General features: G+C 48.5%; 1 protein-coding gene across 1 annotated transcript in view; it reads left to right on the forward strand.

Annotated features, from left to right (window-relative positions):
* DNAH14 (dynein axonemal heavy chain 14) overlaps window positions 1–27,812 on the forward strand; it is a 1,270,113-nt gene that overhangs the window by 516,625 nt on the left and 725,676 nt on the right. Inside the window, exon 35 of the mRNA XM_086926153.1 lies at window positions 17,867–18,038. Coding sequence (XP_086782279.1) covers window positions 17,867–18,038 — 172 coding nt within the window. The remainder of the gene's footprint in view (window positions 1–17,866; window positions 18,039–27,812) is intronic.

Consider the following 27,812-nt stretch of genomic DNA (forward strand, 5'->3'; position numbering starts at 1 on the left):
GCTTTGAAGGATGATCATTGCAGGACTCTATAAGAAGTGATTACTGTAAGAGGAGAAGCTGGATCGGTGTTGTCAAAGTATGGGAGGATTTTGTGTATTTTTCTCACTGAAGAGGTTGATGACCTTGCACTTGTCTGTGGAGTATGGGATAGGAAGTCCAGGAAGATGAATGATGCAGTGCTTTATTGTCCCGATGAACGTTCTCCTTTTTTTGGTGGCTTTATTGACGGTGTTGGTATAGGACTTTGCTTTGGCTGATGTGATGAGCTGTCTGTTTTTTGCATACAGGGACTTCAGTATTTATATGCTCATTTGGGAGTTCTCTTTTTCTTCCATTTACTTTCCTGTCTGCAGGTGGAGGATTTATTGACAGCAAGATCTTTAGTGTAGCAGAGTGCTAAAGGTTTTCTAAGCACTTGCGTGTTTTAGTTTGAGCATGGATGTTCACATACTTCTCCAAAAAAGTGAAAAGTGTTGAAGTCATTGATGTGTTAGGGTGTTGGCTTTGACACGAATTTGGCAGGGTGAGAGATGATTTTAAGCATTAGGTTGTCGATTGAGAACTCGTTGAAGGATGTGATGGTTTCATCTTCTGTTTTGGGTTGACAGAGTTTGTTGGTAGGATGCTAAGCAGGGAGATCGGCATTATCAGGTGGTTAGTGTAGTCCAGGAGTATGGTTGGTCTGCATTGGATTGTTGAAAATGTTGAGAAGACCAGGTCGAGGATGTGGCTTTTAGAGTGTGTTGGTTGTCGATAAGGTTGAGGAAGGTGTTCTTGTTTCCTTTTTTTGATTGGTATTGTCTGGGAGATTGAATTCACCCAAAAAATAGCATGTGTAGGAAAGATGAAGTGATCAAGATATCCAATAATTCATTAATGAAGTTCTTATTCTGCCCTAGAGGCCAGTAGATGAGATAGAAAGTGGTCGACTGAGAGTAATTTCATGGAGAGGAATGATGCTTGAATTGAGTGCAGGATCAACACGATTTATGATAACATTGAGGTTTTCTCCCTTCTTACATGTGCAGTCCACATGATGGATACTGCAGTCCGGGGAAGACTGATGTCTAAGATTTCTGAAGTAATTATGGTGAGCCATGTTTCTGTGATGAAGAGGGCATTAAGCTTGTGATAGGTGATGAGGTATTCGATGTCAGGTGCCTGGAAGGCTGCAGAGTGAGTATAATCAGCACGAATTGAATGAGTGTTCTGACGTTTGAGGGTGTGTGGTAGTTAGCTCGATGTGTATGATGTTGGGTCTATGTGTTTTGAGGGTGCTGTGTGAGCTTTTGTGTCTAGTTCTCATTGTGATTGTGGGAATTGGGAGCATGGGGTGAGGCACATGATTATACCTTACCTTGTAGGCTTCAGTGGAACAACAACAGATAAGTGGATCATCATCAGGACAATTAAATTATACCTGAGTTATTCGAGCCTCATATGCCAAGGGCAGGGGGCATTACAAATGGCTCTGTGGCAGATAGGGGAGTTGGTAAAGTTACGGCTACTCAATCAGTAGTGTTTGGGATAACTAAGTAGAACGGAAGGGAGTCGCTGCGCGTACTTGTCCGGCACGATAACCGGTGTCATGGGCAGAGGCTGGATAGCAGTCTTCTGTTATCCCAAACACTACTGATTGGCCACAGAGCCAACTTTAATGCCCCCTGCCCATGGCATATGAGGCTCGAATAACTGAGGCATAATTTAATTGTCCTGATGATTATCCACTTATCCGCTCGCTGGATGGAAACATCGTCGACACTGTAAAAACACTGTATACACTTAAACCTTGTATATTTTTTCTGTAAAGGTGTATTTTGCGGTTTGTTCTTGTGACACTGTCTATTCCACGTGTGTAACAAACCCCAGTTTTGCCTGAGACCCCTCTGTCGTTCCTGTGCTCTCCCCTTGTTGTGTATTCCATCGGCTAAGTTGGGCACAGGCTTGTGTCCCACTTTTTGCATTTATGTGTATAACCTTGTACAATTTTCTAACAAGTAAAAACTGACCGCTGTCCGGCAGGACACTTCCATACAATATAGCAACGATTGAGTCTATATTTATTTGATTACCTATGCATCTCCGTTTCTGGGGACCATGTTGTTCATAATAATTAACTCCCAAGGTCGCTGGTCGACTTCTTTGGCTTCCCTTGTTGTTTCAAACTATGGGAAATGAGGTGATGTCACTTCTGGTAAAGCTGGTGATGGGGAATGAAGTCCCCTTGCCTGGCTTCTTCTTTTACAAACAGATACATGCTGGTAAATGCAGTGATTATCCAAAATTGCCAGCCTCGCAAGAGGGGACTAGACTCCATGCTGGTTTTGCCTAAATGTGGCATTATGGAGCTGAATCTGTCATTTTTGTCTGATTTGTTGTGGAGTCATGCTTCGAAAGCTGACATTTGCCTTAGAGTCTTGCTTATGGTACACAGGATTTTAAATCGGATGCACTCTTCCACGTGGAGTTTGTAGAGTTGCAGAGTCCTACACATTAGATGAAGAACCATAGTTGCAGATTGATAATCTGTCAGTTGAAGACTTCACTGTGTGTTTCCTTCACCCTCAGCCTTTGGTGATTCAGTGAACTTAGACATCACTAATGGACACTGTCAAGCAGGCTTGAGAGGTCCCTCCTGTCACAGCTGATCTAACAAAACGTTAGAAATGCATGATATAGTAATGTTTGGCATTGTTGAAGTGTCCCTGAATATGCATTGTTCAGATACTTGCTTGATGAAGGTGTACTTATTAAAATGTCTTTCGCATGACCAAACCACAGCAACACAAGTCCAGTATAATCACAAATTGTCACCAAATTATTCTCCTTTTTTGCAAAATATCATGGAAAGAAGCTTAACGTGAATCAATGTTGTTATATTTTATCACCTGCACAAAGTTTGCCTCCATTTACTAACATTGGAGTGATTGTAGGGAATATGCGAGGCAAGGTAAGTCAGTGTTCACTCTCCCTTCTTTCTCTCTGCCATGATGGGGACAGCCCCCCATTCATTCATGTTCCAAAACGTATATGGTCTTCTCTCAAAGCAGCACTCTGTGGCCTGTTCTTTGTCTACTGCGGCGTAGCTCATTCATCAAGCCTGCTGTCTCTATTCTTAAATGATATGTGCATAACAAACAACCAAGATTAATGACAGATGCACTGCAGCTTTGTCACAGATAGAGCAGGATATTAAAATAAATGACACTTCGAGCATCATGATGTCAGAAAAAGAGCAGAATATGCAAAGGTGATCAGTACAGAAGGACAGGTGCGCACGTTCTCACGTGAGCAGATCAGTGTCGCTGGGGTTGTAGGATGCTCTATGCAGAAGATGCTCTTCATCTAAACTTGGGAACTACCCAGAGTTCTCTGGGATTGTGGGTGTAAGGTCAACAGAACTTCATCTTACATCTTTCCTGACTTGAGGTTTAAGACTGGTGCTACCCACATGTGCTGTTGCCCAGGTGCCAATATGTTTCCTCGCACAAAGGTCTTGCCTTGTCCAGCCCCTACTCCAGCCACCACCAACTGAATCCTGTTATTTTCTCTCCTTTTCCATCTTGCCCCTTCGCCTGGCTGCAGATGATGAACACATGTTTACCTCTCTCAGGAGTTAGCCTAACCCAGTTTCCTTCCCACCCTTCCTACTTTGTAATCCAACTGTTGTTGCTGTCCCATCTGGCATGGCCACACATTCTCTTTCCTGAATTGAAACTTAGATGAATGACTGCATCAGTACAAAGGTGTGTATTCCAGTGTGTTTTCCCAGGGGTGATTGGTTCTTAAAAATATAGGATGTTCTGACTCTTTCCTTTTCCTTTCTTCTGGGATTCATATTCTGAAAAAAAAATCTGCAGTCTCTCTGTGTCTCTTTTGGCCCATTCCAGTTTGCAAGGGGCAATTCATCCCCAGTGAAGGGCTCCATATTATCTCAATCTCCCAGCCCAGCCTAGCATTGTCTCGAGGCTGCCCACAACGTCTCCTTGCACTCACATCACACGTCCTTTCTTTATTGCCTTCTGTATTCGCTTTTCACACGGATTCGAGCCTTTGGGATTAACTATTTGCACAGCTGCTCTACACTAGCCTTCCCAGACTGAGCGGAAGTAATTGCTGCTCACATCCGGTGCGGCATGGAACTCAGACGCTCGAATCTCGGCAGGCCCACCTCAGCCTTTCTTCTCTTAGTCATTTATAGTTTTTGTACATATGAGTACTAACGCCTGTTGTTCATAGTTTAGACACTGTAGTATTTAGCGCTATAAGAAAAACAATGTATAAATATTCTTATCATTCTTTAAAACAAATTCAAATTTTCCATTGTAACTTTACACTTCGCTAAAAAGCAGATTCTAGGGGGCATATTACCAAGAAATAGCGATATTTATCGCTAAGCAGGGTTAGCGTCAATAATTTTATCGCGCGCTTCGACGATTTTTATCGCTGCGATACCTTGTTATTATCAAGGTTTATCTCAAAAGCGATAAAAATCATGCGAAATGCATGAATATCGCTGAAAATTCAGCGATATTCATGCATTAGCGACCAAATGCTCTTAGCCATGTTATCCACCCTTGGATAACATGGCTAAGAACTGGTCAGAGCAGGTGTTAGTTTTTGGCGATAGCAGGAATATTTCCATCACTACGCCTGTGTTGGTAATAGGAGATAGCGAGGTTAGCGACTGTTTCAGTCGCTAACAGGTTGGGAACGCCCACTTTGCATGTCATTAGCGATAAATATCACTGACATGCAAAGCGGGCCCCAAACCGCTCGCTATCGCCTAAAAGCTGTCGCTAACATCAGTTATCGACAGCTTGGTAATAAAGAGATAGAATTATCGCTGCTTAGCGGCCGAAAACGGCCGCTAAACCGGCGATAATTCTGTATCGCCACCCTTGGTAATATGCCCCTAGGTTTTCAAGCATTTTATTTGCTTTTTAGCGCCTTAACACCTACAATGTTAGCGATCGGGATCCATGTTTTGTGACGGGGTGGAAGGTACATGGGCAATGCCCAAGCAGCTGAGGCATCTGGGCACTGTCTGCCCCTTCTGTTTTTTTCCATTGGCGGCTGGTGAACTTTGAAAGTGGTGGGGGAAAATGACTATCTTGTATATAATTGAGCAGGCAAGCAAGATCAGCGAGACTACAGGAGTTTTTGTGGTGTAGACCAACAAAATATTATGAAAGAAGCGGTCCAAAGGGCAGATTGCAAACATGGTAGCAAGTTAGTAATATTTTACAGCACAATTTAAAGTAATACAATCACTGGTCGAAGGCCGGAGTTAAAAAAAAAAAATCAGGCTCATATTGCAATGTCATTGGGAAATTAGACAGAGCATACAAGATTAAATAAATTATACTAGCTGTACTACATGCTCAGGCCTCATACAACAGTAGTGATAATATCATAACATTTTTCTGAACACTTTCCTTTCGTAAATTTGAGTGGAATTCGAGCTACATCAATTGCGTTGAACTGCAGCTTTACCCCGTTACTTGCGGTGTGACCCACTGGTCACAGGCGGATGTTTGGAGATGGGAGATCACCAACTGCTTCCAACCCACCGAGCTATCCACAGATGTTCTTTATGGACAGCAACAGGGGGTCCATGACAAAGAGCTAGGGCACACCAGGCCCCAGTTATGCCACCTGAGTAGGCTCCAGAGACCCCTTGCCTGCATTTGTGAAGCCACCAGGCTCATGACCGCGCCCCTGTTAATCCCTTATGGATCTATGGATCTTCCATCCACCTATGAAACACTATGGAGCTACGGACACTAAACGTAAACCACTACCCCCACCCCTCCAGGATAAGCACATCATTTGCATAAGCATAGACGACACCTCAATGAATGCACTGGCAAATGACGACCACCACCAAAGCAAAAAGCATTTGCAATGCAATAGGTCTCACATTAGGAAAGTTTGAGCTATTGGTATTGTAAATTACACATTTTGTATTTATGTTTTGTTTTTGAAAATAGCAAAATTAATTGCTGTGTCATTTACAATGCCAATAGTTATAACTTTCGCAAATGTGACACCTATAGCATTTGTAATGCAATATGTGTTGTATTTACGTGGCTTACATGTATTGATATTACAAATGACAATGGCTTTTCATTTTTTTCCCATAATTAATACTTAAATAAAAGTTATTGTAATTCATATTGGCAATAGCTTAAAAGTTTTGTAAATAACTTTTGTGAAGATTATGTTCAGTGTATTTAATTGTGACGAAAATCCAAGAACAGAAGTGAAATATTAACATATTTTTGTTACATTTGTAATAAAGCTTGAAACATTGAGAAAACATATTTGAACCAGGTGTTGTTAAATGGTTGCACAGATTGATGCTGTGGTGGCACTGAGTGATGTTGTGATGGCGAACGAGTGATGCTGTGGCGTTCAGTGATGCTGTGGTAGCGCATAGTGATGTTGTGGTGCCCCTGAGTGATGCTGAGGTGGTGCGGAGTGATGCTGTATGCTATGCTATGTTTTGTTTTGCTATCCTATGTTTTGTTTTGTTATGCTATGCTATGCTGTGTTTTGTTATGCTATGCTATGTTTTGTTACGCTATGCTATGTTTTGCTATCCCATGCTTTGAATTGTTATGCTATGTTATGCTGTGTTTTGTTATGCTATGCTATGTTTTGTTATGCTATGCTATGTTTTGCTATGCTATGCTTTGTTATGCTATGCTATGTTTTGTTATGCTATGCTATGTTTTGTTGTCTTTTTCTATGCTATGCTTTGTTTTGCTATGCTATGTTTTGTTGTGTTTGGTATGCTATGTTTTGCTATGCTATTATATGTTTTGTTGTTTTTTGTTAAGCTATGCTATGTTTTGTTGTGTTTTGCTATGTTTTGGTATGCTATGTGTTGTTGTGTTTTGTTATGCTATGTTTTGTTATGTAATGCTATGTTTTGTTATGCTATGCTATGTTTTGTTTTGTTATCCTATGCTTTGTTTTGTTATGCTATGCTTAGTTTTGTTATCCTATGCCTTGTTTTGTTATGCTATGCTATGTTTTGTTGTGTTTTGTTATGCTATGCTATGTTTTGTTATGCTTTGCTAAGCTTTGTTTTGTTATGCTATGCTATGTGGGTTTTGTTATGCTATGCTATGTTTTGCTATGCTTTGCAATGCTATGTTTTGTTATGTATGCTACATTTTGTTGTGTTTTGTTATGTTATGCTATGTTTTGTTGTGTTTTGCTGTTTTGTTATGCTATGTTTTGTTATGCTATGCTATGTTTTGTTCTGCTATGTTTTGTTGTGTTTTGTTATGCAATGCTATGTTTTGTTACACTATGCTATATTTTGTTTTGCTATGCTTTGTTATGTTATGCTATGCTTTGTTTTGTTATGCTATGTTTTGTTGTGTTTTGTTATGCTATGCTAAGCTTTGTTGTGTTTTGCTATGCTATGTTTTGTTTTGTTATGCTATGTTTTGTTTTGCTAGCCTATGCTTTGTTTTGTTATGCTATGCTATGTTTTGCTATCCTATGTGAGGGTGTGTGAGGGTGAGGGTGTGTGAGGGTGAGGGTGTGTGAGGGTGAGGGTGTGTGAGTGAGGGTGTGTGAGTGAGGGTGAGGGTGTGTGAGGGTGGGTGAGGGTGAGGGGGTGGGAGGGTGTGTGAGGATGAGGGGTGTGAGGGGGTGTGAGGGGAGGGGGTGAGGGCGTGTGAGAGTGAGGGGTGTGAGGGTGAGTGAGGGTGTGTGAGAGGGTGGGGGGTGTGTGGGTGAGTGAAGGGGTGTGAGAGTGAGGGTGAGGGGGTGTGAGGGGGTGTGAGGGTGAGGGGGTGTGAGGGTGAGGATGAGGGGGTGTGAGGATGAGTGAGAGTGAGGGGGTGTGAGGCTGAGGAGGTGTGTGAGGGTGAGGGGGTGAGGGTGAGGGAGGGTGAGGGTGTGTGGGGGCGTGAGGGGGTGAGTGAGGGTGAGAGGGTGAGTGACGGTGAGAGGGTGTCGAGGGTGAGGGGGTATGAGGATGAGGGTGTGAGGGTGAGTGAGGGGGTGTGAGGGTGAGGAGGTGTGTGAGGATGAGGGTGAGAGGGTGTGAGGGTGAGGGTGAAGGGGTGTGAGGGTGAGGGTGTGTGGGAGTATAAGGGGGTGAGGATGAGTGAGGGTGAGAGGGTGAGTGAGGGTGAGAGGGTTGTGAGGGTGAGGGTGTGAGGGTGTGAGGGTGAGTGAGGGTGGGTGACGGTGGGTGAGGGTGTGAGGGTGAGGGGGTGTGAGGGTGAGGGGGTGTAAGGGTGAGGGTGTGTGAGAGTGAGGGTGTGTGAGGGTGAGGGTGAGGGTGTGTGAGTGAGGGTGTGTGAGTGAGGGTGAGGGTGTGTTAGGGTGAGGGTGAGGGGGTGTGAGGGTGTGTGAGGATGAGGGGGTGAGGGGGTGAGGGGGTGTGAGGGGGAGGGGGTGAGGGTGTGTGAGAGTGAGGGGTGTGAGGGTGAGTGAGGGTGTGTGAGAGGGTGCGGGGTGTGAAGGTGAGTGAGGGTGTGTGAGAGTGAGGGTGAGGGGGTGTGAGGGTGTGAGGGTGAGTGAGGGTGGGTGACGGTGGGTGAGGGTGAGGGGGTGTGAGGGTGAGGGGGTGTGAGGGTGTGTGAGGGTGAGGGTGTGTGAGTGAGGGTGTGTGAGTGAGGGTGAGGGTGGGTGAGGGTGAGGGGGTGTGAGGGTGTGTGAGGATGAGGGGTGTGAGGGTGTGTGAGGGGGGGTGAGGGGGGTGAGAGTGAGGGGTGTGAGGGTGAGTGAGGGTGTATGAGAGGGTGGGGGGGGTGTGGGTGAGTGAAGGGGTGTGAGAGTGAGGGTGAGGGGGTGTGAGGGGTGGGAGGGTAAGGGGGTGTGAGGGTGAGGATGAGGGGGTGTGAGGATGAGTGAGAGTGAGGGGGTGTGAGGCTGAGGAGGTGTGTGAGGGTGAGGGGGGTGAGGGTGAGGGAGGGTGAGGGTGTGTGGGGGTGTGAGGGGGTGAGGGTGAGTGAGGGTGAGAGGGTGAGTGATGGTGAGAGGGTGTCGAGGATGAGGGTGTGAGGGCTATGCTATGTTTTGTTGTCTTTTTCTATGCTATGCTTTGTTTTGCTATGCTATGTTTTGTTGTGTTTGGTATGCTATGTTTTGCTATGCTATTATATGTTTTGTTGTTTTTTGTTAAGCTATGCTATGTTTTGTTGTGTTTTGCTATGTTTTGGTATGCTATGTGTTGTGTTTTGTTATGCTATGTTTTGTTATGTAATGCTATGTTTTGTTATGCTATGCTATGTTTTGTTTTGTTATCCTATGCTTTGTTTTGTTATGCTATGCTTAGTTTTGTTATCCTATGCCTTGTTTTGTTATGCTATGCTATGTTTTGTTGTGTTTTGTTATGCTATGCTATGTTTTGTTATGCTTTGCTAAGCTTTGTTTTGTTATGCTATGCTATGTGGGTTTTGTTATGCTATGCTATGTGTTGCTATGCTTTGCAATGCTATGTTTTGTTATGTATGCTACATTTTGTTGTGTTTTGTTATGTTATGCTATGTTTTGTTGTGTTTTGCTGTTTTGTTATGCTATGTTTTGTTATGCTATGCTATGTTTTGTTCTGCTATGTTTTGTTGTGTTTTGTTATGCAATGCTATGTTTTGTTACACTATGCTATATTTTGTTTTGCTATGCTTTGTTTTGTTATGCTATGTTTTGTTGTGTTTTGTTATGCTATGCTAAGCTTTGTTGTGTTTTGCTATGCTATGTTTTGTTTTGTTATGCTATGTTTTGTTTTGCTAGCCTATGCTTTGTTTTGTTATGCTATGCTATGTTTTGCTATCCTATGTGAGGGTGTGTGAGGGTGAGGGTGTGTGAGGGTGAGGGTGTGTGAGGGTGAGGGTGTGTGAGTGAGGGTGTGTGAGTGAGGGTGAGGGTGTGTGAGGGTGGGTGAGGGTGAGGGGGTGGGAGGGTGTGTGAGGATGAGGGGTGTGAGGGGGTGTGAGGGGAGGGGGTGAGGGCGTGTGAGAGTGAGGGGTGTGAGGGTGAGTGAGGGTGTGTGAGAGGGTGGGGGGTGTGTGGGTGAGTGAAGGGGTGTGAGAGTGAGGGTGAGGGGGTGTGAGGGGGTGTGAGGGTGAGGGGGTGTGAGGGTGAGGATGAGGGGGTGTGAGGATGAGTGAGAGTGAGGGGGTGTGAGGCTGAGGAGGTGTGTGAGGGTGAGGGGGTGAGGGTGAGGGAGGGTGAGGGTGTGTGGGGGCGTGAGGGGGTGAGTGAGGGTGAGAGGGTGAGTGACGGTGAGAGGGTGTCGAGGGTGAGGGGGTATGAGGATGAGGGTGTGAGGGTGAGTGAGGGGGTGTGAGGGTGAGGAGGTGTGTGAGGATGAGGGTGAGAGGGTGTGAGGGTGAGGGTGAAGGGGTGTGAGGGTGAGGGTGTGTGGGAGTATAAGGGGGTGAGGGTGAGTGAGGGTGAGAGGGTGAGTGAGGGTGAGAGGGTTGTGAGGGTGAGGGGGTGAGGGTGTGAGGGTGAGTGAGGGTGGGTGACGGTGGGTGAGGGTGTGAGGGTGAGGGGGTGTGAGGGTGAGGGGGTGTAAGGGTGAGGGTGTGTGAGAGTGAGGGTGTGTGAGGGTGAGGGTGAGGGTGTGTGAGTGAGGGTGTGTGAGTGAGGGTGAGGGTGTGTTAGGGTGAGGGTGAGGGGGTGTGAGGGTGTGTGAGGATGAGGGGGTGAGGGGGTGAGGGGGTGTGAGGGGGAGGGGGTGAGGGTGTGTGAGAGTGAGGGGTGTGAGGGTGAGTGAGGGTGTGTGAGAGGGTGCGGGGTGTGAAGGTGAGTGAGGGTGTGTGAGAGTGAGGGTGAGGGGGTGTGAGGGTGTGAGGGTGAGTGAGGGTGGGTGACGGTGGGTGAGGGTGAGGGGGTGTGAGGGTGAGGGGGTGTGAGGGTGTGTGAGGGTGAGGGTGTGTGAGTGAGGGTGTGTGAGTGAGGGTGAGGGTGGGTGAGGGTGAGGGGGTGTGAGGGTGTGTGAGGATGAGGGGTGTGAGGGTGTGTGAGGGGGGGTGAGGGGGGGTGAGAGTGAGGGGTGTGAGGGTGAGTGAGGGTGTATGAGAGGGTGGGGGGTGTGTGGGTGAGTGAAGGGGTGTGAGAGTGAGGGTGAGGGGGTGTGAGGGGTGGGAGGGTGAGGGGGTGTGAGGGTGAGGATGAGGGGGTGTGAGGATGAGTGAGAGTGAGGGGGTGTGAGGCTGAGGAGGTGTGTGAGGGTGAGGGGGGTGAGGGTGAGGGAGGGTGAGGGTGTGTGGGGGTGTGAGGGGGTGAGGGTGAGTGAGGGTGAGAGGGTGAGTGATGGTGAGAGGGTGTCGAGGGTGAGGGGGGTGAGGGTATGAGGATGAGGGTGTGAGGGTGAGTGAGGGGTGTGAGGGTGAGGAGGTGTGTGAGGATGAGGGTGAGAGGGTGTGAGGGTGAGGGTGAAGGGGTGTGAGGGTGAGGGTGTGTGGGAGTGTAAGGGGGTGAGGGTGAGTGAGGGTGAGAGGATGAGTGAGGGTGAGAGGGTTGTGAGGGTGAGGGGGGTGAGGGTGTGAGGGTGAGTGAGGGTGGGTGACGGTGGGTGAGGGGGTGTGAGGGTGAGGGGGTGTGAGGGTGAGGGGGTGTAAGGGTGAGGGTGTGTGAGAGTGAGGGTGTGTGAGGGTGAGGGTGAGGGTGTGTGAGTGAGGGTGTGTGAGTGAGGGTGAGGGTGTGTTAGGGTGAGGGTGGGTGAGGGTGAGGGGGTGTGAGGGTGTGTGAGGATGAGGGGGTGAGGGGGTGTGAGGGGGTGTGAGGGGGAGGGGGTGAGGGTGTGTGAGAGTGAGGGGTGTGAGGGTGAGTGAGGGTGTGTGAGAGGGTGCGGGGTGTGAGGGTGAGTGAGGGTGTGTGAGAGTGAGGGGGAGGGGGTGTGAGGGTGAGGGGTGTGAGGGTGAGGATGAGGGGGTGTGAGGATGAGTGAGAGTGAGGGGGTGTGAGGGTATGGAGGTGTGTGAGGGTGAGGGGGTGAGGGAGGGTGAGGGTGTGTGGGGGTTTGAGGGGTGAGGGTGAGTGAGGGTGAGTGAGGGTGAGAGGGTGAGTGATGGTGAGAGGGTGTTGAGGGTGAGGGGGGTGAGGGTATGAGGATGAGGGTGTGAGGGTGATTGAGGGGGTGTGAGGGTGAGGAGGTGTGTGAGGGTGAGAGGGTGTGAGGGTGAGGGTGAAGGGGTGTGAGGGTGAGGGTGTGTGGGAGTGTAAGGGGGTGAGGGTGAGTGAGGGTGAGAGGATGAGTGAGGGTGAGAGGGTTGTGAGGGTGAGGGGGTGAGGGTGTGAGGGTGAGTGAGGGTGGGTGACAGTGGGTGAGGGTGTGAGGGTGAGTGAGGGTGTGTGAGGGTGAGAGGGTGTGGGGGTGTGAGGGGGTGAGGGGGTGAGGGTGAGTGAGGGTGAGATGGTTGTGAGGGTGAGGGTGAGGGGGTGAGGGTGAGTGAGGGTGTGTGAGAGTGTGTGAAGGTGAGATTGTGTGTGAGGGTGAGGAGGTGTGAGGGTGAGGGTCCGAAGTACATGGTGGCAGGGCAGACATCATAAGACAGAGAGAAGAGACTGTGTGGTGACTGCGTTGGTAAGATACTGATGTGTAGTGGTATTCTCCAGACATGGCTTTATTTTTCCAGCAGTCTTTCAATGGCATGAAACCACCTTTTTGGGTGATGCAGTCTCCCAACTAGAGACACCTGGTGATATTCTTCCTAAAATGTGTGATGGGTAAACTGGCTTGCAACTTAGCCCAAGGTCACACATGGTGTCAGCGTGAGCTACTCAGTTCATAAACTTCTACAGCCCCAGGCACTACCCCCTCTCGAGGTGACTACAGGAAAACAAACGAGAAAAAAATGAATTACTCATCTCGGCAACTACCAGCAGAACATACTGATATCTATGCCCAGCAATATTTGTAGAGAGGGTGTGGCGTAAGAACCTGAGCAGCTGACTTTGGAACTAGGGAACCCAGTTCGAGACTTGATGTCAGCCCTCCCCATGCCTACAAAAAAAAACAAGTTAAAGTAGCTGTTTCGTCAAGAAGCAGGTAGACATCAAGTTACAGTAAACTAAGAACCAACAAAAATCTGTTTTTTTAGAGCACACCAAGACTATCTGCCCCAAACGTTTACAAGCTTCCCTTTGCCTGGGCGAGTGGCACATACAGCAAGGCTCTTCCTGTGCATTCTAGTAATGGTAGTCTCCTCCATTAATAATCGGAACAGCAATAAAACGAGTATCAGAACGCAACGAAAATGCTTGGGTGGATAAATTCCCTGAGAAGGATAGGCTAATGGAAGGAAAAGCACTACCAGTAAGCAGGCCTTGGGAGAAGAGAGGAAGTCTGCCTGGGAGACTGAAAGATAACAGCATTGAGACGGAAAAGTGAGACAATGCGAGGCTAACTGCAGGGAGCATGCTGTTGTTGACCCTTGAACAGTTAAGGGGGTTGTATATGTTACTGCAAGGGAAACAAGCAAAAGCTTTAACGAAACATGCTACAAGTAAACACCAAGCTCTTTATAAAACTAATTAAATAAAATAACCCAGTGCAACTATATACTGCTTTGGGCAAAATGCATTTTCAAATATAATTAGAAGTAGAAATAATTCTGTCTGTGTGGGAGGTGGAACGATTCTAGAACAATAACCATTAAGAAAATGGGGTAGCCCATAAGACATGGACCTGGGTGTATACTAATATAAACAAACAATGGTCCAAAGCCTATTGATTACAAATGGTGACTCAATCAAACAGTGACTCAATTTCCTTTTTTGAGCAACAATATCCAGTCTGCCCAAAAGTCTATCAATATATTATATTGAGAGAAAACCTAACACCACGGTTAAAGAAAAATATATATGTATTTATTTTTCATTTCTTAAATTAGCATTTTTTGTATTCATACTTATTATATCTTATTCTGAAGTGAGTAAAAACAAATAGGTTGCCCCGAAAGGAGCGTGCAAAGGAAGAAAAGATGTGCTCAAGAAGTATTGAAACGGATGAAAGGAAAACACAGTGGTGAACAAGGAGAAGAAATATTCACATTATTTTTCAAACAATACTGGACATATAATTCGTCCCATTGAAAACCTGGCCGGGATAATATTTACAAATCACAACATTGTACTCCATAAACCTATATGTCTTATATTTGCACTAGCACCAATGTAGTAAAACAGCCGGTCCAAGGTTATGAAAGAAAGGTGTCGACGTTTCGACTCGTCTTAGCCCAACGGTGATTTAGACCTGGGGATTGCGAGTCTTCATCAGGACTGTAGGGACCAGAAAGTTACAACACAGTGGGTTATGCACTGTAATGTGCATTATTTCCGGAACACTTAAACAGTAATGCGGAAGCATTCCGCGATGAATAGTCCCCTCTCGATGCACATGACGAGAGTCAGAGGCTTTTTCTATTTCAAGCGCGGAAATACACGCTCTATGACGGCGCTTTGTCTTCGAAGGCAGAGAGTGGTTTTCACTGCAATTGTGACGACTGACCGGCATCCTTCTCCGAAGGCACAGAGAGGCCTTGGATTGCATTTGTGATGACCAACAGGCGGCGAGCAGGTAATCCCTTTCCCTTTTCGATTACCCGAATTAGCCTCTCAGTACACACACTGTACCTCGTGAAAAACATAGAGTGTGACCCCGGGTTTGCCTTTTTCCGCAGATTACGAATAGGAATTATTATTGAATCACTACATATCTGCCAAGAAGCATTTTAGGTAAGAGCTTCTCTAATGTACTTAAATAGAAAACCTAAGTTTTTAAGTTTAGGGGATATATTCGAAATATGACTAATGGTAATCCTATCACCCATGTTTTCCCTGTAGAATCCTTGACTTCGAAATAAGGACATTAATGCCCCCAATTTTCTGTTGTGGGTGAGATTGGATTAATACACAATCGGAATGGTCAGCATAAGAGTTTGACCCTGGTACATACCTCATACCAAGGTAATTAACCCTTATTAAATTTTGAATACAATTTCTCATTTCACTACTAAGGTATACTGACGTTAATTAATCAATTGTAGGTATGAACCTTGCCAATCACAATACAATATGAAGTATCGTCTTTTCCAATTTGAATAAGGAATTATCCTGTGGGAAGTGTGAATTCGGATCTCCTCCCTACGCTTGCTCTTTCCAGAAGGGTAAGCCAATACCACCCTTTAGCCCTATGTGGGTTATAGGTTTTTAAAATCCTCACCACGGTTTAGTTATTTCCTAATTCTCTTTTTTAGGGTAAATTAAAGATCCCCTTGGTTGCCCCAGTCCCTACAGTCCTGATGAAGACTCGCAATCCCCAGGTCTAAATCACCGTTGGGCTAAGACGAGTCGAAACGTCGACACCTTTCTTTCATAACCTTGGACCGGCTGTTTTACTACATTGTTGCTAGTGCAAATATAAGACATATAGGTTTATGGAGTACAATGTTGTGATTTGTAAATATTATCCCGGCCAGGTTTTCAATGGGACGAATTATATGTCCAGTATTGTTTGAAAAATAATGTGAATATTTCTTCTCCTTGTTCACCACTGTGTTTTCCTTTCATCCGTTTCAATACTTCTTGAGCACATCTTTTCTCCCTTTGCACGCTCCTTTCGGGGCAACCTATTTGTTTTTACTCACTTCAGAATAAGATATAATAAGTATGAATACAAAAAATGCTAATTTAAGAAATGAAAAATAAATACATATATATTTTTCTTTAACCGTGATTCTAGAACAATGGCAGCACTGAAAATAACAAGCAGAGATGGACAGGAGGGGGTGGGGGGGAAGGGGGGACCGCACGGGGAGATTAAGTGCAATGCAGAACCAGCCCATAAGTTAAACAAGTGGGAGGGATTTGGTGCATGGAATTGGTGACCTCGGAACACGTCTGACATCTAATCTCAGTCTTTAACTGCTCCAAAAATGTGTTGAGATAAGAGCCCAAGACGATCAGGAAACAAAGAAATGCTGGGTGTGTTTTTACACTTAAGCCATCAGCTGTGTGCGAGCTGATGCAAACGAAAAAAAATAGTGCCAGAAGAGTAATATGACATGTAATAGCCCAGTGTCTATGGAAGGGGGGCAGAACAACAAACGCCAGGACAAATCATCACTTAAAAGCAAGGATTTCAGAACTGCACAGGGTCTTTACCTGCCTATTTAAAGCTGTGACTGTCATAGTTCGCGCAAAGAATTTTCTGCTCGAATCAGTCTTCTGCAGCATAAGCTTGTGTAAAAAATGGGCGCGTATGAAATGGCCGGGGTGGGGCACTCAAACTATTTTATATCAGTCGTTTATTTCAAATATTCTCGAGAAATTGTAACACACTTCTGAACTTAATTGAAAGAGAAACTCGCACAACTAATCTCTGTGGAGGGCGGCTGAAAAGAATAACACATTTCTCCCTAAGCTTGATGAAACTGTATTAGGTGCCATCCAGGGTCATGGAGGAGGGAGGGAACAGAATGGACAGCCAGGGAGGGGGAAGGAAGGGCTGTTGAGCACGAGGGAGCAACAACAGACTAAGGGGCGTATCAGGGCGCACCAACAAGTGGGAGGGGGATGGGGTGGATAAACCAGCATGTGGGCACCGGAGGAAGGCAGGGAGAGTGCAATGAAAACAAGCTACGTTTGTGATAAGCATCACTGGCAGCCTGGAATGCCCATGTGTGAAGAGGGTTCCAGCTGCTGCTTTAACAGCAACTCACCTTTCCAGCCCGGGCCTGTTTGATATGTCCAGGTTGGGGACCTTACTTTTCTATTCTTCATGGTGACACAGTCCCCCTGCCTATAAAAGCAAGCACACAGGCCCTCTAAAAGTATTCGTAATAAAGAAGCTGCAGGAGATACGCAACAGAAACGATCTGCATAGCAGAATGATAGTGGGGAGGGGGGGAGGAGAAATGCGAAACATGGCCTGGCGGCCGTGAGAAGTGTGAAGTAGGGGGAGGGGGGAGTGGATGCCTGAAGTGAAGCTGCTGGCGGCACCACGCTGGGGAAGCAACAGATGGCTAAAAGAGCCGAAAAAGGGAGATAAAGGGGCCACACCAGCAAGTTCAAACACACAACAGCTGATGTTTAAATGTAAATAAACGAGGGGCGAAACGAAGATGAAAGGGAGAGATTCAGAATGTGAAAGATTCAGAATGTGAAACGAAGAAAGCAGACTTCAAAAGGAGAGCGGAGGGACAGAGAAAGAAAAGATAAAGATGGAGGGAGAAGAAGGGACGAGGACAGACAACGGCAGCGGAGAGTGGGAGGCAGACACAGAGAGGGAGGTGGCGTGGGAGAAAGAGGGAGTGAGAAGGTTAACTAGGAGACCAAAAGGCGGCCGGGCTGTACAATGCTGTCACGTTTTGAAGGCATGAGTTTGGCCTGGGATGGAAGCAAGGAGCACGGCGAGCAGGGAGGGGCTGGAGAGGTGAGGGCACAGAGAAAATAAATTTGAGTCACGGCCTGGCGGCCGTGAAGTGTGAAGCAGTGGGCAGGGAAGCAGGAGGAAACGGTAAGGGAAGCCTTTGAAGAGCATGGCAGGGGGATAGAAGCGTGTTCACGAGCATGTGCACTTCTACAAATCCTCAGCTTTCTGGTTTGACTGCAATAGGTCTCTCTACGAGACCTAAAAAGTACATAAATTTCACACACCTGAAAATATTTTTCAATGTGCGTGGCGCGTGCTTATTACTTAAAATAGCTCTTAATGCCCCAATCAAGGGTGGAGGCAGGCAGGAGGATACCTTTTATACGGGTCAGACGGCCGAAGTTTCTATTGAACATAAGTGGTCTGTATTATTCCATTTCACACCCTGCTCAAATAGAACACATGAAACCCTCGCTTGTGCATTGCGTGAAAAGCTGTGTTTCTCCTTCCAGGGACAGTCAGAGGGGGCTCACTGCACACGAGGAGTCCCTGATCATCATCAGTGCTTTGCAAGAAGGGAACCTGCCCAAGTTTCTGGCAGAAGATGTCCCTCTCTTTGAGCACATTATGGCGGATCTGTTTCCAGGCATTTCTATCCAGAAAACCAACACTAAAAGGCTGGAGGTAATTTGATATATGTTAAATCTTTTTTATTTCCTTATGAATGTGGAGTAAAGTTCAAACAACTTCACCAGAGTCCCAGGTGTGACCAAAACACCTGGAACTTTAATGAAGAGTTTAAAAATATCTCCATACCGGTGACGTACAATATTGAACCTCTGTGTCACTTTTGCGATGTTAAAGTATTTAGATTTGTGCCATAAGGTGGTAAATGTAATGGCCTTTCTGCCACTACCGGCGCACGTATGTTCTTGGTGTATGTGTCAATAAAAAGTGACTAGTATTCTTAGCAGGGGCGGCTCTTGGCTCATGGCGGCCCTGGTCAGGGACCGTAGGTAGGGGGCCCCAGAAGAGGGGGTCCGGGCGGGGCTTAGCCCCCCGGAGCTCAGGAAGGTGTTTTAATAAAATATCCTGAAAAGTCGTTAGATGGCCAGTAGCTGCGGCCTCTCCTACTCTTTGAAGTCGTCTGGCACAGAATGCTGCGGTGCCAGGGCCATGACAGGGGCCCCGGACCCACAGCCCCCCCACAGAGAAAGAGTCGGTGGCCTCTTTGCCCGGAAACATTAATATCGATACCATATCGAATATGGTGTCTTACGCATGGCGGATGGCCACATTGTGAGAGGGCTAATACATCAATAATACAGCGAGTTGTAGTGTGAGTGGCCTCATACATGTGGTGATGACTAGAAATGACAAAAGTCCCACTCTCTGTAAAGGCTGGTCATGGAGTGCTAGTCGGGGCTCAATGTGAAAGGCTGAGTGTGGCCTAAAATACGTGAGCCTACTCACAATTATTACTGGTACTGGCAAAGGTTAAAATGGATTGGTAGGGACGACATGATTTAAACCAAACGCGGGGCGTGCTCATGTTTCATAAATGCTGGCCATGGTTACACAGTCAAACATGGTCATTGTATGCGGGGAAGGGGCCTCCTGAGTTAGAGAAAGTTCCCCGCCCTGCAAAGGTTTAAAAAAATGGGCACATGCTGTTGCAGTATTATGTAAAGGCGGGGGGGACGGACGCCTCCTGATAAATGAGAGAGGTGGGGGCGGTAGGCCATCTTCTAATCCTCAGACGGGACACGCAGGGTATTGTGCAGCAAAAAGAATCGGTAAAAAGCTAGTTCAGCTATGGGTGTGTGCCTTGTCTGGTGCAGCGTAGGACAAATGAAGAAGAGGGGTATCGAGTAGCAAGCTCGCTTACCTTACAATGCCGGCCGTAGCTCAGGATTTAGAAAACACCAGTGCCGGTTGAGGAGCCGAAATATAATTGGTGTGTGCGCGAGGACGCATGAACATGCAACGTCATAATTTCTCACACTTAGGCAGTGTCAGCACAAGACTACAGTATTGGTGTGGCGGCCCCTGGGATTTGGCAGCCCTGTGCAGGTGCACAGCTTGCACATGCCTAAGGCCGCCCCTGTTCTTAGACTTGCCAGTGTAAAGTTCAAGGGTGAAACTGTTGTGAGGTCAGTAGTCAATTCTGTATTGACTTCTAAACTTAAAGTTCTAATGGATACTCTTACCCTGAAGACTCTTTATTTTTAACTTATTCATTTTATTTTCAATTTCAATTTGGAGTCACGGCGCTGTATGGCACCACTTAAGCCTCAAATGTTGTTGGATGTCGATTGGACCTGTCGACGCCGAGCACTTAAATGATGCTGCCCTGCTTGAACCAACTCGGTACCCTTTTCCAGTTGAAGGTGTCTGGTCTCCAACGTACTTGGAACAATCCCTAACATCACAAACATTCGAAATTAATTTAATTTTTTTTTATGTTCTTCCTGATGTTGAGTAAAATAGTTTTGGCATTTGAGAGGGTAGCAGCAAATGAGAGAAGCTGATGCCTAACACTGGAAATCTTGACTTCTTTATGTAGTTCTTGTATATTGGACCTAGCAGCAGAAAATGTAGTAGCGTACAATTCAGTACCTTGGTATGGTTGTATGCAACTACATCGAGATCAACAATGCATGCCTTCCATTATGTTGCATCAGCAGCGTCACCTACCACCTGTTTCATCTTGGTAAGTATATTCTAGCCATATAGCCCGCTGCCAAGGGCTTTACTGGTTGTTTAAGGCCCTGAACCCAAGGTATAAGCCTGAGCCACAGACGAGGGCACATAACGATGGATAGGGCCTTTAACAACCGTTATAGCCCAAGACAGAAGGGCTATAAGGCTATTAGAACCCCTCCCCAGTGAGGGTAGGATGTTCTAAATTAAAAAGGGAGAAAGACAAGCATTAGAATGTTGAGCCAGAAGGCTGATATCAGCCATTATAAGCCCGGAGCCACTCCATTGTCAGGAGCTCCTAACATTCCAATGTTCTAAATTGCATTTTAGCCCGCTGCGGAGGGCTATACACATTGTTGAAGGTCCTAACCCCGAGTTATGGGCAGGAGTCACAGGAGAAGTCTAATGAGGGAGATGGACTTTACCAACCGGCATGGTGAAAGATCGGAGGGCTAGAACTCTGGTAGAAAATGTCACCCACTAGGGGCTGACTGTTCTAAATTAAAAAGAAAGAAAGACAAACACTGGAATTTTGGAGCAGAAGATCTATATCAACCATTACATGCCATAAGTGAGCTTTGACTACTAAGGTCAGCGGCTGGCTCAATCAGTAACTCCTGCTGCGACTGCAAGACAGTGAAACCTGGCTTTGCATTCTTAAAATATGCAAAAGAAAAATCTCCAATGGGTTCATTTGAAAGTTGAATTTTTTTTTCATCTCTCATTTTCATCCGCTAGTATTGGGAAATTATCAGAAGCACAAATAATTGTAATGTACTATAGGAGAAACGTGCTTTAATATAACCCTGGCTTTGTTGCGGTTTAATGTTCACAGCACATGCGCAGAAGACAGTGTTATCAGATCTAACTCCATCTGCAGCAGGAATAAAGAGATGTAGGAATGTGTTGCGAAATTAGTAGTTGGTTGGAATTGCTACCAAAAACGGTAGCCTTCTGCCTCGATCAGTAAGGCTGGCAAGTATGCTTTATTTTAGTCATACAGCATATCACATGTGATATAGTGATGGTATACCTTTAGAATGAACTATAAGTCGGGTATTCTAGAGAGGAAGCTGGTGGCTTTTAGAGCTTGTTTGCCCGGATGGAATTAGTGGCCCTCCCAGATTGAGACACTCGCACACTTGATAACCTGTAACAAACGGGCAGTAGCAAGCACCGTTCCAGGTAACACACACAAAAAAATGGACGCGCTCTGTACCCCCTTAAGGACGTGTGCCTTGGTAAAAAATAAGAAAAGTACTTACGGTTTACCCTGAAAGTGCGAGCCAAGGGGTTCAAATCGGTACCTCACGAAGTAGATTCCGACCATCTTCTAACATCGAATAAAAACACTTGTTGTTCGGTCGGAGTGGCATCCCATCTTCTGTCGCCACTGAAAAGATGATGAGGGAACACCGTCATGATGTAATAGAAGAATAAGGGGGTGTGGCTAACCGCGCAATGAGGCAAGACGTGCACGGGTAGAGCTCCGGCGTGAGCTCCCCTTCCAAGGGTATTTATCCGACATTTACCTCACAACAGCGGACCACAGACACAGGGGGCCGACGCACAAACCTACTGGCTCCCACCCAGCCAAAAATCGAGTCGCCGAGAGACGCCACACCGCAGCGGGAGATCTCCCTGGAGGCCGGCGCGAACCTGTACACCGGGCCGGCGTAAAAACCTACGCGAGACCGAGGCCTGCGGCGGAAGTGCAGGCCCTGCGAGGGGCCGCGACGGAGAGAGGTGGCGGCGGACCCTGAACACAGAGCCGGATCCTGGCGGAGGGCCCGCAGCCAAAACTTCGCGCCACACCAGGCGATTCAAGCCTGCCTGCCTAAAGGTGTCCCGAGAGCTGGCCCTGTGCACCGCACCTATTCGACCATGGAGACACCTGCTACTCACGTGCCTCGCACGCAGTGCCTGGAGAGAGGCCGGGGTGCGGCAGCGGAGGGGCCTTGAGGCCGCAGCCAACAGCAGAACGAAGCAGACGCTGCAGCTCCCGGCCCTGGCATCTGAGTCCCACAGGACCGGAGACTCACCGGCACGCCATCTTGGATTGAACTGCGGACTGGGAGCCACGAGCCCTACCGGCTGGTGGGGTTTGTCCGCTACGGCTCTTGAGACCCGGACCTCGTGAACTGCTGACTGACTGCTGCGGGCCCATACCGGGCGGGCCGCAATAGAGACCACTGGGACACAATCGCTGGCCGACACTACGGACCAGGAGGGTGAATCGCCGCGGACCACGCGGGACGCCACAGCTGCTATACAGGCCATCCTGGTGCGTACTTACCACTGAAGGAGACGAACTGCCCACACTCACGGAGACTCAGCCCACGCGACTGGCAGCGTGGAGCCCGCTTCCCGAGCCACACCAGCACTGCTGCAGATGTGGGGCTTGCAGGTGTTTGGTGACTAAGGGAGATCAAGTGAGTGGCCTCAACTGGACATATTGCTGGACGCTGGCCCCACGTCTGCATAAAAAACACTCCCGCAACTGCCCATGTCTGGAGGAGTCAGGACGCGCACGGGCTCAGGTGGGACGCAACCTCGAGACAGGATGAGCAAACGTTTGAAGCAGGGGGACGCTGACCCTGTGACGACCAAACTGGACACGGTACTGGCGGCGATGGAAAGGTTGGAGGAATCAATATTGTCCACACGCACATCCCTAGAAGCGAAAATAGACGGGGTCGCCATTGACCTCACGCATCTTAGAGCGGACCACAGAAAGCTTGCGGATCGCACCGCCACCTTGGAGGCCTCGATGTCGAAACTAGAGCCCAGTGTCACACAATCAGAAAAGCACATGAGAGACCTCCTCAACAGGGTCGAGTTCCTGGAGGACCGGGCAGAGGACGTGGAAGGACGGGCGAGGCGGAACAACATACGGATAGTGGGAGTGGAGAGACCCCATGACGCATATGGAGGACTGGTTGCAGATGCTGCTGCCGGAGGGAACATTGTTGCCTCACTTCGTGGTGGAACGGGCACACCGCGTTCCAACGCGGCCTCTCCCGACGGGCTCCAACCCCCACCTGCTCCTGCTCCGTATCTTGAACTATAGAGATCGTGACTCCATATTGAGGGAAACACGTAAGCTTCAGAGCTTCAGAACATTCAAATTGAGAACGCCCAAATCATGTTCTTCCCGGACTACACGGTCCAGGTCCAGCGCCAGAGGCACTCCTTCCTGGCGATGAAGCGGCGCCTACGACAACTTGGACTCAAATACTCCCTTCTGTTCCCGGCAAAACTCCGAGTGGTGGCACAGGACAAAACACACTTCTTTTCCAACCCCGAAGAAGTAGAATTCTGGCTAGATAACGGCACGGATAAAGCCCCGCCGAAACACACAGACGCCTTTCACACGAAGCATAACAGAGGCTCGAGACGGAGACGTGGTAACAAATCGCCACCGACTCCCGAGGGCCGTCAGCAGCCGGGCGCTGGCCCACCTGAGGAAGAAATGCACCGAGAACAGCGTGACACACTGCAAGTGGTCGCGGAAATTAGCAACCCGCCAGCCACACAGTCTCCCCTGGCGACAAGTCCAGGTGCCCTACAGAGTGACGACGAGGCAATTTACGGGATACCGGACTCACAGCAATCCTCGGAACTTCCCGATGTCACACCACAAACGGTGGACCTGTTTGGCTAAGGTTCTGATGCACTTCCACTTTCCTTCTACCAGCTCTTGTTCCCCTCCTTCGTTACCGAGCCAGGCGCTAGACACGGAGAATGCAATGCTTGGTTCGTCTGGGGCTGGCTGCCCGCGGACACTGGGGCTCCGTGCCGCGGATTGCCTTCTGAAGGGGAAAACTGCCAGCTGAGAGACACAGTGAGTATTATCCCTGACCACATGGGCGCGGATGACCGGGCTGGCGACCGGTTGCAGTGACAATGTGAGACGGCGAGACCTGCCTTACTGCCCCCTTTTGACTAAGAAGTGCCACACGGATACACATCCTACACATGGTGGGCTAGCATACACCAGCGGCGTGGCACCGCGAGACAGGCACATCCCTCCTACACCTAACTGGCCCACCGTGCAGCCTGCTGTGACTGGCAATTGCTCCCCCGGGTGGGAGACTGTATTTTCACGTTTGCTACCTAATGTTGATATTCTTGCACTACTAAGCGAAAGGCAACCCCCCTAGACTTGAATGTTTATTATCTCGCTAGAGTGTTTGGACGGCTGCACGTTTTGCGGCTGCCCTTTTGGTATTCCCCCTTATATTTGTCCCCTAAGTTTCATTGATATGGATACGCTACTTACAGACATGTTGTACCTTTATTCCCTTAAAGTGGGTGATGGTGTTTGTGTTTCAGAGGTGGGAGGCAGAGCGCCCCGGAGGCGGGGGTGGCGCTTTCGTGCAGCAGGGGCAGCAGGGAAAACTTAAGCTAATTTAATGGCAGAGACCAAGATATGCACGTGGAACGTGTGTGGCATGCACACACCCACTCGCCGGTACCAGATATACGCGTATTTGAAACGGCACAAAATCCAAATAGCGCTCTTACAGGAGACTCACTTAAATTACACTGAGACGCACATGCTAATGCGCAGATGGCGGGGGCAACTTTATGCTACAGGTTACTCATCATATGCCCGAGGTGCGCTCATATGGGTCTGGCCAGGAACCCCCCTTGAAATAGATCACTCCCATATTGATCGAGAAGGGCGACTGGTGATGATACAAGGCAGGCTGGATGGGCGCCCGATTGTGTTGGCATCAGTGTATGCCCCTAATGTGGACCAGCAGGGGTTTTTCACGAAACTCTCTGAGGTCCTGTCCCCATGGCACGGCCTCCCCTGGGTCTTGGGCGGAGACTATAACTGCATCTTGGACACCATGTTGGACCGCTCCTTCCCGCCCCTCTCGGGGGCACCTATTTTGGGGGCCATGAAGGCATTCAAAACCTGGGCGACTCAATGGGATTTGCACGACGCTTGGCGCAGTAGGAACCCTGACACCCGCATATATTCCTTTTACTCGAGTGCACACGACCTGCATGTACGATTAGACAGGTTCATGCTCACGACTGATCTGCTCCCTCAAGTGACCGACGCGCACTACATGGGTCGCACCCACTCAGACCATAACCCACATATCCTAGATTTCGCACACATCCGCCCATCCCCACCTGGAGATTACAACCAGACCTACTATTAGATGCCCCGTTCCGTGACTCCCTGTCCACGCAGATAGGTCATTACTTCGGAGAAAACACGGGCACGGTATCCACCCCCCAGGTGGAGTGGGATGCGTTCAAGGTAGTGATACGGGGGCACTGTCTGGGCATGCAGGGCAACTTACGGAGACAATTAGAAAGAGACTTAACGAAGATCGAGACGGAACTCCTACGTAGGGAGCAAATTGCGATGGAGGGTGGAGGAGATGACACACTAGAGTCCCGGACGGAACATGAGCGGCTACTAGAAAGGTTACGATGCCTTAATTACACGGCTCACTTGGCACAAACGCACCACAGGGGCGACAAACCTAGCAAGCTGCTAACCTGGTTGATTAGCAGGGATGATCGGACACGCCCGGTGACGGCGATACGGACCGACGGGGTGACACGCATTATACACAACAAGCAATTCACAATGCCTTCACTGACCATTATGGCGTGTTATATCTCTCCTACCTGCAGGCCCCCACCCACACCATTGCCGATTACTTAGCGGCTTTACAGCTGCCGACACTGAGGGATGCCCAACGCGCTGAATTAGCGGCACCTATCACGGCGGAAGAGCTCCAAGTGATTATAGCTGCGCTTTCCAATGGCAAATCTCCTGGCCCAGATGGCCTGCCAGCGGAGTTTTATAAGGCGTTCTCGGATTTGCTGATCCCGGAATTGATCTGGATGTATGCAACGGAAATAGAAGACTCAGCCCTCCCACCCACACTCAATGAGGCCACCTTGATCTCCCTCCTAAAGCCTGGTAGGGATGGGGAAAAATTAGGGTCATATCAGCCACTGGCCCTCCTTAATACCGATTACAAAATCTTAGCGTCTACCCTGGCGCAGAGGCTGGCCCCCTTCACACCGACCCTGGTCCACACGGACCAAAACAGCTTTGTGCCCACGCGCAGCACCTCACATAACATTCGCCGGCTGTTTAGAGTGCAGGAATATGCTACGACTCGCTGGCCGAGATCGGGGTGCCCGGTGCTTGACCTGGAGAAGGCCTTCGACTCCGTGGAGTGGCCCTCTCCCAGGGAGGCAATGCTGAAGTTCGGATTGAGAGAGGATTTCACGGACATGGTCAGCCTATTATACCAAGTGCCGACGGTCCGTGTCCGCACCGGAAGTCTGTTGTCTACGGCCATAAGAGTGCGGAGGGGCACGCGACAGGGTTGCCCGCTGTCGCCGCTGCTTTTCTCCCTGGCAATAGAACCACTGGCGGAACTGCTGAGAAGTCAGGGCGAAACATGGGGTATTCCTCTGGCGGATGAGACCCATACGATCTCGCTTTACGCGGATGACCTGCTACTATATGTACGGGATCTCACACAAATACCACAAGGGCTCACAGACTCGTTATGTGGCTTTGCGGCCCTTTCTGGACTTAAAGTTAACTGGGGTAAGTCAGGTGTGTACCCCTTCAGCCCTGACACACGAGAATGTGAGGTACGGCTTGGCGGAGAACGATTGGCTTGGCACACCACTACCTTTCGCTACCTAGGGGTACACATTTACCGAACCCCGGAAGATATACTGGAGGGCAACCTTGTCAGGGCCATCTCTTCCCTACGAGCACAGATGACCTTCTGCAAATCACTCCCCCTGAGTGTCCCAGGCCGGGTCACCCTGACAAAGATGATTTTGTTACCTTGACTCTTATATTACTATTCCAACATGCCAGTATATGTCCCCAATTGCATTTTCCGGGAGCTGGAAACTATGGTAAGGGCACTCATCTGGAACACGGGACGACCCAGGGTGGCACTGCAGAAGCTCTATGCCCCTACAAAGGCAGGGGGTCTGGCGGTCCCTAACCAGGAACTTTACTACATAGCTGCGCAGCTGCAGTGGGTGGTCGGTTGGATAGCCATGAGAAACCTGGGGGACACGTCCTCGAATGCCCAAGCCCTGACACACACTCAGGCTCTCAAATTGTTCCACCCCTTGACTAAGGTGCCTCATCCGACGCAATTGCATTTAGCAGTGGCATATCGATGTTATATGCGCGGCCTATGGCTCACGCGGCCGGTGACACCTTATGCTCCCGCCCTTTTACTGCTGGGAACCCCCAAAGACAGAGGGGCCATTTCGGCAGCTACATTGGAACATTGGGAACAAGCAGGGATAGAAACAATAGCTGACCTATACGCAGATGGTGCCCTGCTTCCGTTTAATAGGTTAAGGGCGGACACAGGTTTACCAGCAGGGCAGTTCTTGTTACATGCATCCATAGTGCGCACATACACAGCAGCCTGGGGAGACATATCTGAAGAGCCGCAGACACACCTCCTAATACAGTATTTACACATCATGGGAGGTGGAACACATGTGGTACACTGGCTGGCACAGGCATTATTAACGCACACCGCCTGCACCCTCCAATCATTAAGAGACAAATGGGCGACGGATAGAGGCAGGGACTGGTCGGACAAAGAATGGGAGAGAATATTGGAGGGACCCAGCAACATCCCACGTAACTCCCACTTTAAGATCATTCAATTCTATATTACACATAGAGCATATCTATCTCCGGACCGCATAAACCAATATTTTGGC

Source organism: Lissotriton vulgaris, chromosome 6 (assembly GCF_964263255.1).
Source record: "Lissotriton vulgaris chromosome 6, aLisVul1.2, whole genome shotgun sequence".
NCBI lineage: Eukaryota > Metazoa > Chordata > Amphibia > Caudata > Salamandridae > Lissotriton > Lissotriton vulgaris.